Here is a 16,514-nt window from a genome sequence, read left to right as displayed (position 1 = left end):
AAATATATATATATTCAAATAAGGCTCTCTGGACATAGGCTGTTTTGGTCACCTTGTTTGCAGAGGGTGCTATCAGGGCACTGATCCCTCACTGGGCATTGCATCCATGAGACTTCTAAGGCACAAGCTGCTGTTTCGCAGCTTTACACTTTTTTCTGGTTTGCTTATCTCTGTTAAAATTCCTATGTACTGCAGTGTAGAAGCACCCTGATGTTTGAGGAGAATTTATTTTCAGCTTTGATTTTTGACCTATAATTTGTTCATAACTAAGTCTTTAACAAATATTAAGATTAAAACTATTCAGATTTTTTTTTAAAATTGTCAGAGGAAAAATACCAAAAGACACCAAAATGAAAATATTATCGTCTTTTGGAATTAACACCTACTCAATTGGTTTTCAATGTCCACAGGAAAAAAACAAAACAACCCCCCCCCCCCCAAAAAAAAAAAAAAAAACAAACAAAAAACCACCAACAACAAAAATCCCCCAACCAAACAAAGGAAAAGCCACAAAAAAGACTTGACACACAAAACAGCTGGAAACTATTTCATCTATATGGGCTTTTAAAAATACCTTCTCCCACCTTTCCTTAAAAGGCAATCAGACCAATGAGACAAACTAAAAAAAAGAAAAAAACCTACAGGAAAGAAAGATTGTGTTAGGCTGAAGAACAACATGACATACTTGAAGTTCTAGGAATTCCTTCAGAACAGGAGAAAAGTTATTAAGAGCTGGTCAGGCTTTCAGTGTACAGGGTTGCTATGTATTCTTGTATCCAAAATTATGAGCCCATGTGACTTTTTGAGATAACTTACTATACAACTTGCAAATTTGATCATATGCTGAACAAAAATATTATCAAGGGATCATGCAAAAGCTAAAATAGTGTTAATTATATGAAACAGGAGCTCAAGCTGTTAACACAAGTTAGTGTCAATATTGACTTAGAATTAAAGAGCAATAATATGTTCATTCAAAGGAGCTCTAAATCTCATAAAGGAGATCTCCATCCATTCATCTACAAGATTAGCTTCCACTCAAGAGAGAAATCAAAGTAGCAAAATCGGCACTCAGAGCTATGCCTGAAACGACGACAATTTTTCTTAAATCTTCAGATTCCACAGTTTCAAAAATCAATTAAAATGTCTGCTTATCTGAAGCTCGTGGTAGTGCTAACCACTTTTTCTGATACTCTCATGAAAACATTTTTAAGAAAGCTTTTAAAGGAACTTTCCAGATTAATGGAATTTTGTGCATCTTGCTTAGTATTTTACGTTTTGAACTTTGTCCAGGTTCTTTAGCACTCAGGCTCTTTCTGAAGACCTTACAGAACATGCTTCTGAGGGCCATACCTTTGTGAATCATATATATTCTTGTACTCACATGCTTATGATAAGACTTACACATCCTCAGGATAACATTTTAGACAGTCTCTGAGAAAAAAATAAGCATCTGACTGGAAAGGGTAGATGAACTCCACACACTAAGTGTTTGAGTGAAAAAGCGAAATAATGTTGGCTCAAGGAGTCTCATGGGCAGACCAGGAAACTTAGAATGGCTTCCTTGTTATGTTCCTTGTGTCCTTATTGAAATTTTTAGAAACATTCACAACTCCTCAGGTTTGTTGCTCGACTGAATAGGTTGTGATTTTTGGCTTCAAGCTTGCATCGGCAAGATTAGCAATCTTTGCTTTCAGTAATTTATAAAGCCTTCTAACAACACTGAGATAATTCAGTTAGAAAGTCCACTTTGTGAAACATAGAATAGGTCCAGTTGTTCTTGTTTTGAAAGGTCTTTTGCAAGTTTACCTTTTGAAGAGTGCAATACTTATAAAAGAATGTATGTGTAAAATTACTCCTAATTAAAAAAATATCACCATCTATAAAATAAATCTTTGCTAAATAAACATCTGGATAAGAAATTCATCTTATTTCAAACAATCCACAGAAAATTCACCTTGAACCCAGATAATTTAGTAATCGGCCACTGAAAGTTCAATCCTTTACCCAACCAAAGTAACTGTGAATTTGCAAACTCTTGTAAAAAAACTTTTCAAGAGCAACTAAGGGAAAAGTCAAATAGATTTTCCTTTTAATGAGATTTAGTTCAGTATTTGACTCCTTAACAATCAAAATAGTATTTAATGAGCTCACTACTTCCTTGCGTAATTATTTCTGCACTTCTTGTTTCCAAATACCAATTAGCATTGTAACCTGTGCTGTGCTCACAATGTAACTACCACTTTAAAAAAGATTTGTAAGGGAAGGGGGTTTGTTTCAAAATCAACTGCCGAGGTGTTCATTTTGTATGAGAGAGTACAAAAAGTCCTTATCTTCAAAACACAGAAGTAAGGAATAAACATTTCTTTTCAGTGTGTGCTGGATAAACCCAGGTTGTCAGTTACGTAGAATCTGAAAGCCTAGTGCCTGGTCAAGCTCCATAGAATCTTTTCAATGATTTCCTGTTACTCAGAAATTTAATTAAGACAGAAAAGCAATTTTGTATCTCATCATTGTGTTAAAATAGCTACATAAATATTGAATTGAGAGAAGGATTTGAGAGGCTGGCTTTAGCTTTGGGGGCTGTAGGGGTCACAGGCATGTGTGGCCCCAAATTATGAGTATTGAAGACTAGTACTCCCATACAAATGACGATTTTTATATACGTCTGAACTTTGGAATCTTACAGTATGTTAGCATTCAGTGCTTAGGACATGTGCCAACAGGGAACTCAAATCCAAGGCAGTTATATATTTTCTGTACAAACAAAAACCTAATCTTCACAGTCTCCTGGTACATTCTTCCCACACGGCGCATGAGCCAGCCTGTCCTGGAGCTGCGTTGAATGGTAAAACACAGGCCTCACTCTGCAAGGATTTAATTTTCTAACTGTTGGCATCTGAAGTGGGTTGATGGGAGAGTAAGGAGATAATGAGCATTTTTGTGAAGCTTTCTGTATAAATAGACAGTAGGTAGCTTTTGAATTCCCTGCTTGGCACTCAGACGCAGGGACTGTCTGTCAAGCCAGGGTACGTGTGTTTTCTCTTTATGTGCTTGGCAGCTTGACTAGAATGATATAAGTATGCATTGTTTATACACTGAATTATTTTTTTGACATGATAAAATTGTTACTATTTTTTTTTTTCTTGGGCTTGGAAGTACTTTCTTGATTAACAAAATGACCTATCACATCTGTAACAGTAGCCAGATGTTTTTGATGGCAGTAACAGTGTGCTGAAGACATTTGCTTATAGCATGCGTCGTAGTCTTCTAACTCAGGAGAACTCAGGCCGCGAAGGAGGCAGGCAATCAATTTGATACATGGAGTTTCTTTACGTTTGTTTAACTTTCTGTTTCTGAAATGTGGCTTCTATTGATTTTTACCTTGGGAAACAATTGATCACATTTCTGGGAGATACTGATCCAGTTCCATGGGAACTGTGGAAGATGTAACAGAGGATGTTCCAGGTCTTTGATAAGCTTTGTTGTCTAATGCAGGCTATATTTGACTCTAAAAATAAATAAAGGTGAATACATAAATGGCTGTTGCATGTGTTAATTACAGAGATCTCATCTGTCTAGGAAGCCAGTTTGCTTCCTAATTTTAGGTGCAGCCTCTGAAAATAATTGTATAAGTTTCCTAGTTACTTGATGTAGCTGTTAATTAATTACACAGTTCTATGTTAGACTCAATTAAATGCCTAACATTGGCTGGCTGGCTCTTATCATTAGACTGTCTGCTTCTTGTCTGAAGTAACTGCTGCAAATCTAGTGCATCTGGATTTGGGCAAAACACCAGAAGCACGTTCTTTGCTGAATATCACGAGTCTGTGAATTCAGTCTGGATGGATTTGGGTAAACGTCTTGGGGCATTTTATCTCTGATATTCAAGACTCTTTGGAAATGCAAAACTGACTATACACGATAGTGAACTTCCTCGTAGTTTGTGCTTCTTTTGGCTCAGCAAGAGAGACTAGGCTGTAATTTCCAGCACGTCTCAGCTTTGCAGGATCTCACTAGAAATCACAGTATCCCAGCAGCAGCTTTTGGTATGGGCAGTGCCACTGAAGATGAAGTATTCTAGAGAAAACATTTTTCTGGTGGTGTGAATTTTGCTTTCCCGTTATTTTGAAGGGACACATGTTGTGGATGTAAAAACAACAGCAATGAGTTAGGAGTTTTATTCTCTGTCTTGAAATTTGATCGAAGACTGCAAAAGAATTCTCTTAGAAGACGACTCAACACATTTCTGTCTTGTAAAGTAGATTTTTGATGATATCTGTTTGTGTCCAACAGCAAAGTAATAGAGCAACAGTGTGTTAATAGTAAAAATATTTAATTGCTAGCAGGATACAACTTCTGAATTATTCAATCAGGAAAAAAACTCTTATATACTTATTTCACTCCATTGGTCTTAAGTAAATCATGCATTATAACTAGAAATGCATTTTGAATATTATACTTTTAAGTTTAGATACATTTTTTTGTGCTTTAGAAATATATCAATAATATACAAAATAATGGTACAGTATATGTCTGTTTTCATAGGGACTTATTATTTTTAAGGTTTTCATGTTTTAAATTTAAAGCATTGTTTAGAAAATGTTTAGAAGCAGTTTATGCCTGTAAAACAATTATTTACTCCTTAGAAAAGTTTTTACTTCTCTATAATGTCTTAAATTTGACTTATTTTGTTACTTTTAGGGACATTTGCCAGTGTAGAGAGTACTGTGTTTGAGTTTTGGTGGGGTTTTTTTTGAGAAAATCTGAAATTCTGAAACTATGCTCTTGGATTGTAAGTTTTGTCATGTTTTTACTTATTCCTGTTTCTCTGTAATATTAGCTCAGTGAAAGTATTTTGTGTGATTAAACAAATAGTCAGTTCTGGAGTATGGTAGTGCAAGAATGACATAAATAGTCTTTAAGTAAAGAAGTAGCAAAGACATAGGATGATCAAAGAGAAAGTATTTTTAGAGGTATAGCTGTAGCAGTACTGAACTCTTGAGCTCAGATGTCAAGATCCTAGTGTCTTTAAAATATTTTTAAAGCTTATTTGGGAATTTGTTCTTCTGTTTTAATTATGTTTTAATTCTGTGAGTGTTGATGAATGCAGATTAACTGACTTTTACCATTGTGGAGTCTTTTTACAGTTGTTGATTCAGCCAAAAGTTTGCGTGTCAGTGGTCTATTTTGTTCTAAATTTTAATGGGAATTTTAAAATCAAGTAATTTTTCAAGAATATGGACTTTTTTCTCCCTGATTCATGCATTTTTACAGCTTTTAAAATATTCACCAAATTGTAGACCTGGCACTTCTAGTCAAAAATTTTGATTTGGTAGCTACCTTTATGCTTTCTTAGCCTACCATTCATGCTCCAGCTCAGAAGAGCTGCACTTGCAGTGCAATTCCTGATTGCACCTTCTGCAGTCAGAGGGTGAAAGTACTGTGGCTGGCTATGGTGGATGTAATTAGATGGCTTGGAACTTACCAAAGCGTGGGGCAGAAAGCTGAAGGTTTGGGTGTGGGGAGGGAGGGGGTGGTGCAGATGTAGCTTAGTAAAAAGGAGCGTGAGGGGAAGGATGGATTAAAATACGCAACCTAAAGAAAAGACACCAAAGCCAGAAGCAGGAGACAGAAGATGGACAGTGAGAACAAAATGGACAGGAAAGGCAGGCAGCAAAGGGTAGGTAGTTGGTGAAGATGGGAAAATTAGCTTAAGACAGAAGACATGTGAGAGGGTCTTGCTACAGCAGGAACTTGGTGGAGAAGGATGATAAATCCATGAATCAAGTGATCATGATATTGACGTACGGAAACAGACTCTATAACCTGAAAGTTATAAAGTAGGTATGTTTATTGCACGCAGATGCACGGGGGATCGCTCCACCACAAGCGTGCACCCCGAATTAGTAAATCATCTTATATTTATACAGTAAAACACTACATATTTAATTGACGCCTATACATATTCATTACCTAACCCCGCCTATTCCCGCTTCATATTATAATTAGTCTATCAGCTCCTTGCGCTTGTGCAGATCCTCCTGGTAATTGTGGGCCGGGGTCTTGGAAAAGTGGGCAAGGGTCCCTTGGAGGAAGGCCGTATGTCTTCCTTGCAATGTACGTTTCACCCCTCGTCTGGAATGAGGTAATTTGGCAAACTGACAGGTTTTGGGCCAGTTCTGGTCAGCTCTTGTCCTTGGTGTATCCACTTTCTCTCATTAGCTGTGATTTTCTTCCTTGATGTGTCTGCTTTCTCTCATTAGTTGTGATTTTTCTTCTGATAGTTTTGTAATAGATGTTACCTTGAGTCTCAATGGTTCCTTTCTCTCTGTTTTGCTGAGAGATGCAGAAAGTTTGGGAATCTTAGCTTTTATGGCCACTTCCCTGGATAAGGGCTGTTCTGGGTGGTAGATCAAAGGAGCATCTGTTTTTCTTAATCACTTTGCAGGGATCAGCAAGGCAATTAACTTCTCTTTTTTTTTGTAGGCAATTAACTTCTCAGCTTTCTGTTATGTTTAGTTTTACAAGTTTTCTATTTTACGTATATAAATGGTTAGTTTTATAAATTTTCTACTTTACTTTAGTTCCCTTATATCAATATGCCAAAAGGAAGAGGAAGAGCATAACTGTGAAACATGGAGGCAAAGTGTCGTGTTTTGCCAGTGACAGGCCAGCTCACACATGAAAGAGTTGCTTTTTGGTGTTACTATTGAGTCCATTACTGTAAATGGGAGAGATCTGTCCCACAGCTCCCAGCTTACTTCCAGCACTTGGTATGGCAGTGTGGTTCATTGATTTGTTGTTCTTGCTGCAATTCTGACGTATATAAAGGTGCAAGGAATGATGCTAAAAATAAAACTGAAAGGTTTTTAATGTGAAGTTAAGCTCTCCAAAATTGCAGAACTGCAGTAGCTAATGCAACCACAAACTGCCTTGTGTGGTTATGCATTTGGTAACAATAAGCTGTTTTAAAAAAAGCCTTGTGCATATAATCATGTAGATGGTAAAGTACTAAAGTTTTTGTGGATAATGAAGAGTGACACAACTTGTATTTCGTAATCAGTATCTAAATATTTGTAGAAAACTAGTCAAAAGTAACAAACTCCTTATGTAAATGTATTATTTTTTTTCTTGCTAGAATCATGCTTTGTTTGGGTTTCTATTGGGTGCCTGTGTGCCAGTAAGAGCAGTCATCTAATAGCATTACTACAGAGATGTCTTTTATATAGCAAGATAGTGAAGATGTATTGCCTAAAGTGTACATAATGAATAAAATAAGTTTTCTGAAGACATAGAGTGTACCATGAGTGCAGAGGGTATTGACAGTATCTATCTGATTTTAATGATAAAGTAGGATTTTTACCCGGTGTCTTTTAAATGGGCAGTAAAGAGTTGGTAGGAGTGTTATTGGGAAAACATGTCAAGAGTTGTTTTGTAATGAAAAATAACTCTGGGACATAGTAATTTAAAGACTTGGAAAAAAATGTGCACTCATGAATTCTAAAAGCAGTATTATCAAACCATTGCACTAACATATTTCAAATGACCAAGGGTCTCTGCCAAACTGAGAGTGGAAAATGCCTGATGTGCAAATCTGGATATAAACCTCAGTGAGAGGTGACTGTATTTCTTTAAAGGTCTAAAACTAACTGTAAAAGTGGTAGTTTAGATTTTGGGTTGGTTGATAGTGTGCATGTTTAAAGGCATAGTAAGCTAAATGGCAGAATCACCTACTTTTTCTCAGATCAAATTTAAAAATATTTCTTGGTTGTTTCAGACCAAGCTTTTATATACTACTGTTATAGCAGAGAGAGCATTTGAAAGAGTAGTTGTTCTCATTTCTAATGACACTTTTGTTAATACACTGTGGCAATGCCCAAAGGGGTGAAATAATACCACAGTTCAGAGCTCACAGACATATTCTCTTTAAAACTAGTGTTAGCATGGAAATCCTTCAGACTTGTTCCTGCTGTCAGTCTCACACTTATCCTTCTGTTGGATCTGTTCTAGTCTGCATCATTCTCTTATGACCTTCCCAATATCACCTGCACCCTCCCTCTTTGTAAAGAAAATTGTACTCTGAATTGCACTGTCCAATATTCTTAATCTTGCAGTTCTTGCCTTGTCCTTTTTGTCCTCGGAGTGCACAATTACATCAGTCTGCTATCACAAACAAGTGCTAGTGAAGTTTGTAGGTTTTTGCTACCAACTCAGCTTTCTATAGCTGTAATATATTAAGTCAAACTGTCCTTTCCTTAGCTTTCCATTAATTGTATGTACTGTCTGTGGTGTTATGCTCTGCTGCCTTTTCCCCCACACCCTGCCCACAGTTCCCCTCCTTAGCCTGATGGGCTCATGGCTTCCAAACCACTGTAATTCATGGGTTTATTCATGATGTATGTAGTAGATAAGTTTGTCCCAAGCGGAATGAAAGACTGCAGCCTCATATCTGCAGTTGGTACTATTTGCTTTATTTGTGTGGCTCTTTTCCCTGGTTCTCTATTACCTACCCATTACCAGCTCCTGCCTATCTCCATCTGTACAGTACCTGTTGTCGCAGTCTTGATCAGCTACTTCACAGATTCTTGAGTGTGATTGACTGCTCAGTCCTTAATATAGCTAAGTGCCTATTTTGTGGGTATTCTCTCATGTCCTCATTAGCTGTAGTCCTGGGTGTTTGTTATGGAGATGGGAGGAGAAGGATGAGGAGGGCAGTGAATGCCATGGATTGGGGTCCATTCTTGGAAGATGATTGGGCAAAGTTAAAAACAGCTGGAGTGCACAAACAATTCTGAGGTGCAGTTTGTGAGGTGCAGTTTGCAGTTTATAAACCAAATAAATGCATTATATGGTTTGGGGTTTATATTATTAGGATGTATTGTTTTCAAATTGATATAAGTCGAGTTATAATAGAGGTCTTGTACTTGCTTCATCAAACTATTGCAAATTAAAATTCCTGTGTACAGAAGTAATCATTCATACATCTTTCTCTGTCTGAGAGATTACACATTTCTTTCTACTCATGTTCCTCCAGGTGACTTGGATTATTACTGGCTGGATCCTGCCACGTGGCACAGCAGGGAGACATCCCCCATTAGTTCGGTAAGAAATATGAAAAAAGAGGTTAATAAATATGAATTAAAATGTTTGCTTACTATTTCAGTTCAGCATAGATATTTTGTTATAAAAACATATATGAATTATATGGAATTTTAGTTTCATATAATTCATGGTTTAGTTGTTCATGGAAATTGATATGAGAGAGAAATTTTCATCAAAATGAATACTATTAAAATTGTCTGAATTTTCATTTTAATTCTTTTATAGACATACTAGATGTCACCATAAATTTTACACCATAGGTTCATTTTTTCACCATAGATTTTACACCATAAAATCAAGTGTGAGTGTCATACTGCTCTGGGACATTAGTGACTTTTTCTGTTGGCTTGGTGTAGGAGAGGATCATTTTGATTTTTATTATAAAGTGAACTCATGTGATACAGCTGCATAACATGTATATTATTCTAAAGAGCAGAATTTATCAATACACTTTTCAGAGTAATGGAATTTAAATGTTTAATTTCATTACCTAAGGTATATTTTAAATGATTAATTGTATTGAATTTTGAATTGTATTATAATTCTTATATAACTTAAATGTTTAATAAATAAATAATTAATGAAGCCAGCAGTCCAGAACACTCCAGTAACAGAAACCATAGTCCAACAGATGTAATAATAAAAAGTTTGGGTGCAGTAAGTAACACATCTGGAGGATGTTCGTGCCTACTGTGATGTAATGATCCAGAAATTTTATTGGTTTATAAATGTGGATTGAAACACAGGAAGATGGTTGCACTTCTTTAATTGCACTGCTTGGTTTTGTGACAGCATCCCGTAACGTGGCAGCCTTCTAAAGAAGGAGATCGCTTAATTGGGCGTGTTATTCTTAACAAGAGAACAACCATGCCAAAAGAATCAGGTGCACTACTGGGGCTGAAAGTAAGTATTATGTGTTTATCTGGTAAATGAAAGAAGTTTCCACTGGCAGACCTAGAGATGGAGCACATGAAATCAGAGGAGACTCCAATTATATGGTCATTTGACACAAATATATTCCTCACTTTTAGCAAGCTTTCAATGTTATACAGGTAAATTATGAATGTAAATGTATTTAATCCTCTGTGCAGTCTTACACTCATCCATGGCAAAGGAGCTGAACGATTTTGATTAAAAAGTGTACGTTCATTCAGCTTCCTGTCTGCAAGACACACACTCCACATTGTAATGCACTAATGGAGTTCTCCCTTTCCTAGCTCTACTGTTTGCGTTTCATTGAAATAACACATCTCATAATCTATGTGCATAAATGTCATCCAGATGCAAATGTTTACAAGGTCAGTGTTTAAAATCTACACAACCATTCAGAAGCAGAAATTTTGTAGAATGGAACTAAACATTTACATAAAAATTAGGAAAAAAAACTTTTAAAGCATAGTAGAGATTTTATTAAATGTAATTCCAGCTAATCCAGTGTCCCAAAATTAACACATTGACATTCAACACTATCCTTTTGATTTAATTCACTAAATTAATCATTTGTAGTGGACTTTTAGGTTCATGTCCCTAAATTGCTAGAACACTTAAAAGAGAAAATGTGCTGCTTCTGAAACTGTTGGGGAGTACTGTGTGTCAATTCAAACGTTTCTCTCTCCATGTGTATATCATTTTAACTATATTTAGGTCCAGAGATGACTGAGAGAATTTAATTCAGGTGTCTTCCCCGCCCCACTGAGCAGAAACAATGCAAAATATGAAATATTCCCATCCACTTAGGGCTGAGTCTACTTCAAAGGGCACTGACACTGAACTACTCCTTGCATATAGTTGTCTGATAGTTTGGTCCCTCGCATGCGATTGAGATGTGGGTTCTGATTGTCATGGTGGGAATTAAATCAGGAAAGAACCTTGTGAACTTGGTAATGGCATGTCCTAGGTAAGAGCCGTTTATCCACCCTAAAGTGAGATACTGTGGTGTGGAAACAGAAGATGAGAACAGCTTCACACTAGTAAATGTCTAGCAGTCTGCAGCACAAGGTTGATTTTTGCTGTCTGCAAGCATTTTTTTTTTTCAATATGTGAGACAAAAAGGTTGGTTATAGAAGGAAATATACATTGGAGAGCATCTCTTCAATTTTTCCAGTTTCAGTTCCGTATGATATGAACTAAGGCCCCCACTGATAAGTTTAACACATTATCTTGTGGTTAACTTGTTGGCAGGTAGCCTTCTAGATTTTCTTGGAAATATATATCTGTATTAAAAATCCTACTAGTTACTGTGATTGCAGCATGGGGAAATGATACCTAATGAACTGTCATTCCACTGTTTTATTGTAAAACTCCTCCCAGGATATTCCTGACAAAAAAGACTGACTGGAGACAATAAGATAGCTAAAGAGAATAGTAAGTCAGCAGGACTACATTTTCTTGGTATATATTTTATTAAAAATTTAATCTCTTGATGGCACTTTTTTTCTGATTTTTCTGATCTCTGTATCATGCAGTTATCTTCAAAAATTACTCTTAATTTCTCTTTAACAAAAGCCAGAAGTTGCTGTTTCATGCTGTCATGTGCTTGGATAAGGCAGCCTGAGGTTTTGCAGTAGTGACGTTCTTATGAACGGTTTGCCCATGTTTCATAGTAGTGTGTTTGCTAAGTTTTTAATTGCTTTTTTAAAAAAAAGTACCAATTGCATTTTGGGATTTTCGTATGCTTGATTTGATGTGCACTTGCAGTTTAAACTTAAGCACATGACAGACATCTATTTGCAAAAGTTCCATTTTCTTGGTTATTTATGAAGACGTTCTTCCTGCAACAAATTTAGATGCTTGGCAAACTGCGCAAGATTGATGAGTCAAGCATATTAAAAGGAATATAAATTTTATGAATTCTGCGTCAGCTTTACTTCTTTGCAAGTAGATCTGGCCTTTTTGTATATTTAACTTTGTCCTTAAGCCCCTGCAATGCCCAAATTGACAATGGTTTTGGTTATACGTATTTTGGGTTTGAGAGTAATGTGAAAACTGATCTGTCTATATATTTATGCTTGATATGATGTCTGTTTTGTGGCTTGGAAATTCACAAATTTATGATTAACCAGGTTGTTGGGGGAAAAATGACAGAATTAGGAAGACTCGGTGCCTTCATTACCAAAGTGAAGAAAGGTAGCTTGGCTGATGTGGTGGGGCATCTCAGAGCAGGTAAATGAATCAGTTGCATATAAAAGTTACTGTCTTTTAATTATGAGGTTTTGTAATGCACCTGTTAATTTATGTTGACATTGGTCATGTGATGTGCTATTTTTTTTTTAAGTACAATACTATAATGTTATTATGTAATGCCACAGTTCCCTACATTTCTAATTTACTATTAACTCCAATTGCTTGGATATATGAGTGAAATACAAGACACTCCTGATGAGGGCTGTTGTCAGGACTGAGTATCACTGGTAAACTTTTGCTTCCTAACTCTGGAGCTGCTTGTTAGACACTATAGAAGCAATGCAAACATATTTTAAAACTGTTTCATGATGGCAAGTAAAACTTGGTATATTTACTTGTCTTATGGTGTCATGTGAAGGACGCTGCACTGTGTACACAATGGACTTTATTATTTCTTTTGTGGGGAATGTTACAAACAAAAATGGAAAACAACCCATAGAAGTTGTATGTAGGTGGCTGTGCTGTTGGCAGTTTCCAAGCTTCTAAATGAAGTGAGAACTGTGCAGTTGAGTTTCAAAGTTACATCTTAGTGGTTTATATTGTACCATGGCTTTAAGCAACTACTTTCCAAGTGTTGTCTTAGCAAACCAAAGTCTATACAATGCTTTCTTAGGAATTCCAAAGCTCTAATGACAACTTGAATGCATTTAAGATAATTGTATGGAGCAAGTAGTTATAAAGAAGTAGAAAAGATGAGTCCCTAGTAATTTTTTTTTTTTACTAAGTAATATATGTGAGATTGAGAGCACCAACTATGGTAGTTTTTTTATAGATTTTTTAACTGCAGATTACAATTACAGAAAGTAACTTTCTCTCTACTAATTTTGAACTATTTGAGCTGAAATATTACATTTCTAATATCTGGTCTATGTTGTTTTATAAATCAAAGCTATTTTTAATTTCTAAAAATATTTTTATAGCCAAAATAGTTTCTCAGAAAAATAATGTTTTGTAGATGCTTTCAACAAATTGAAGTCTATTCATCGTATGATATGGGACAAAACACACAAAAGAGGCATGAATGAATCCTTGTTGTTAGCAAAACATGCTTTTTGGTCTTTATGAAAAACCTTCAAAGTTTGGCTAGTCGATAAATCTTTGAGAAATTGCACAAAACTCATAAATTGTAACAAAGGCAAATCTGAAGTTTTCCATCAGGAACAGAACAACCCAGTGCAACAGTAAACACCAGGAGACAATCAGCTTGAGAGCTGCTTGGCAGAAGTGTGCCTGGAGGTGCTGGAGGACACTACGTTGAACATGAGTCAGCAGAGTGCCCTTGCAGCAAGTGCCAATCATACACAGGGCGGTATTAGCCCAGAGGAGATGTTGCATGCATTTCCTCTGAGATACCCCTGTCTCATCTGGGCAGATCCCTGAGCAACCTGGTCAGTCTTTTGATGTTGGCCCTCCTTTGAGCAGGGGTTGGAACAAGCCGACCCCTAGAGGTGTCTCCAATCTGAATTACCATTTTAGAAATCACTATTAAAAGATTCAGAGATTTACAGCACGAGTCTGAAAACTTTCCGTCTCTGAGCATGCATCAGTAAGTTGGGCTAGAATGCAAGATGCATTAATGTTCCTTTCTAGAGGCATCTCAGATATCCTGGAATGTATGCCTCCATAGCAGAAGTGGCTCCATAAGAGTACAGATGTCCTGTAGGTTCTGCCAGCCAGCTTTGTGCAATTGTCTTGGCAATCCTAAACACCTACAGTGTAAGGTCTCCTTGACTGACTGACTGTCAACTCTGGGCTAATGTGGTGGGACTTAAGACCAGGGAGTTCACCTCACCTGAATTTGTAGCAGTGTATCACAGAACCGTAGAATGTGTGAGGTTTTTATGGACCTGTTGAGATTTCTAGGCCAGTCTCAGTGCTTAAGGAGGGTCAGCTACAGCATGTTGCACAGGATCGTGTCCTGTTTGGTTTTGCGTATCTCTAAGTTTTCGGTATCTGGATGGTATTTCCCTGTTTCCATGCCTGTTAATGAGAACAGAAAGCAGAATGTAGGCCTTATAAACAGTGTTTTAGACAGAAGAGATGATGTAAAAGGGCTTGGCTCATCAAAGAGTTCAAGAAATAGACAAGCTGAGTGAAAGATGGATGGGGGTGATCTTGTTAGAACTAGAAGTGTCATTTCATTCAGATCTCCATTTTTCAGTATCTCTTTTTCAGTAGGAGTAATTGGAGCCACTTCTGTTAATTTGGCATTCTGACTATGATGATCTTATGTTTAATCATCTTGGCAATTTTTTTTTTTTACTTGTTTAATTTTCTAGTGACTCTCAGAAGTAGAAAAGCTGCTCCAGTTCTTTAAAATAGTGACAAAGACACCTTTCATTTTGCTCTTCATGATTCTCTAACCATGTTGCACCTATTTTGTTGTCTTCAAACTGTGGCAGATTCATTGTTGTGTAAATTAGGTTTAAATTGTGGTTTTTAGTGTTTTATCATATGTCCCTGTTGGTTTTTGCTATTAAGTTCGAAGTATTGCAAAGCTGGCCACACCTTGTTCCTTTTAATGCCTGGGGTGTTTTTGTGAATTAAGCCAATTATCTCCAAAGAAATCAGATGTTATTTTAAGGAAAAACAACATGTTTGTTTATAACAGTTGTTAGCTTTAAAATATAGTCAGAATCACTGAAGAAACTGAGTGTTTTCACTGAGTTGCATAAATTTTAAATGAAGGTGATACCTAATCCCTGTTTTCCCCCAACATAAGATAACATCATAAATATAGGAAATATTTTAAACCCTTTCAGAAAAACAACGCGGTAGAAAATTTAACTTAGGTCAGCAAGCGTTTCTGTCATTAGCAAGTCCTCACATTTTAAAGAAAGATAAAATGCTTTGAAATCCAGCTTAATACTGTTGTGGAGTCCTTTCTTAAAATATCGAAATATAGGCTGTTTAGAAAAAAAGGATTGACAGTTACTGAATCCAAAGAGAAATTGAAGCCGCTGTGTTTTAGTAGCTAGGACTTCAGTTAGGATCATTTTCCCTGGTTTCTTAACAAGCACAAATTTGATAATTTGGCTTAGATCTCCTCAGAAAGGACCATAGCCAGCAGCTGAAGTGTTGTTCCTGACTGATAAACATAAAATTATTGTCAATTTAAAAAGTTATTTGGGGCATCAGATAGTGGTTGAGAAGTTTTGACTGCTGCATATGATGGGATGTAAGAGTCTAAAGTTGTTACCTTATGGTTTCTGCAGTTTAATTGTATATACTTATCTTTCTAAAGAAACTGTACTTCAGTTTTTTCACCTTTTTATAGTAAGAGCAAAAGATAATACAATATACATACTATTTAAATGCCAGAAATGGCAAGATGAAAAAAGAATCTTATCTAAATAACTTTCACATTGTTTTCCTCTCTTTCTGCTCTAACATCCCCAGGAGATAGTGACTCATTCCTTGCTATTATTTTTGGTTCGCTTGACACAGGCAGTGACGACTGTCCCTTTTGTAGAGAAATCAAAATGCACAGTATTTAAATTGTAATAAAATGTCATGCTTTTTAAAAGCTTAACAGCAGGTATTTCTATTTTTTATTTTTAATGATTAGCCTGTTTTCAAAGTTTATTACTACTAGTGAATAAAGGAATTAAAAAAAAAACAACTTTCATTTCCTGTATTCTTCTGGAGATACTTAAGATGTTTACACAAATGGTTTCTTCAGTATGTTTTGGGTGTACAAATGATGGCCGTGTTCTGACAAAGGAGCCTTGACAGTGTATCAAAAACTTTTTTTGTGTGTTTCAGCATAAGTTTTTAATTGAATTTGGGTAATGTTGCTTGGCTAGATACATTCCATAAATGTTTGCACTGACTTATGAAAGAATATGGAATTGAGATAAACTTCTCTTTACATTCAAGGGGATGAAGTTCTAGAATGGAATGGTAAACCCTTGCCTGGAGCTACAAATGAAGAAGTTTACAACATTATTTTAGAATCAAAATCAGAACCTCAAGTTGAAATTATTGTTTCAAGGCCTATTGGGTAAGGTTAAAGACTTCCTTCTTAATGACAGTTATTACTGCTATTGGTGAGACTTTTAAAGAATCTGTTTGATTTCATTGCTGTTTAGCTCTTAATAATTAAGTATTCACTTTCTAGTATTAACATTCTGTATATTCCATTTTCTTCAATGCTATTTGCAATCTTGGATGTTTGCAGTGATAAGTTTTTATATATATATTATATATAACACATATAATAATAA

General features: G+C 36.0%; 1 protein-coding gene across 1 annotated transcript in view; it reads left to right on the top strand.

Moving 5' to 3' along the window:
* Positions 1-16,295, top strand: part of LOC103780962 (regulating synaptic membrane exocytosis protein 1-like) — a 105,662-nt gene extending 89,367 nt beyond the window's left edge. Inside the window, exons 8-11 of the mRNA XM_008948667.1 lie at positions 9,038-9,105; positions 9,898-10,008; positions 12,168-12,267; positions 16,168-16,295. Coding sequence (XP_008946915.1) covers positions 9,038-9,105; positions 9,898-10,008; positions 12,168-12,267; positions 16,168-16,295 — 407 coding nt within the window. The remainder of the gene's footprint in view (positions 1-9,037; positions 9,106-9,897; positions 10,009-12,167; positions 12,268-16,167) is intronic.
* The last annotated feature ends 219 nt before the right edge of the window (positions 16,296-16,514 follow it).

The sequence above is a fragment of the Merops nubicus genome, unplaced genomic scaffold (genome assembly GCF_000691845.1).
Source record: "Merops nubicus isolate BGI_N331 unplaced genomic scaffold, ASM69184v1 scaffold9891, whole genome shotgun sequence".
NCBI classification, from domain to species: Eukaryota; Metazoa; Chordata; class Aves; order Coraciiformes; family Meropidae; genus Merops; species Merops nubicus.
This window is presented reverse-complemented; position numbering and strand designations above follow the sequence as displayed.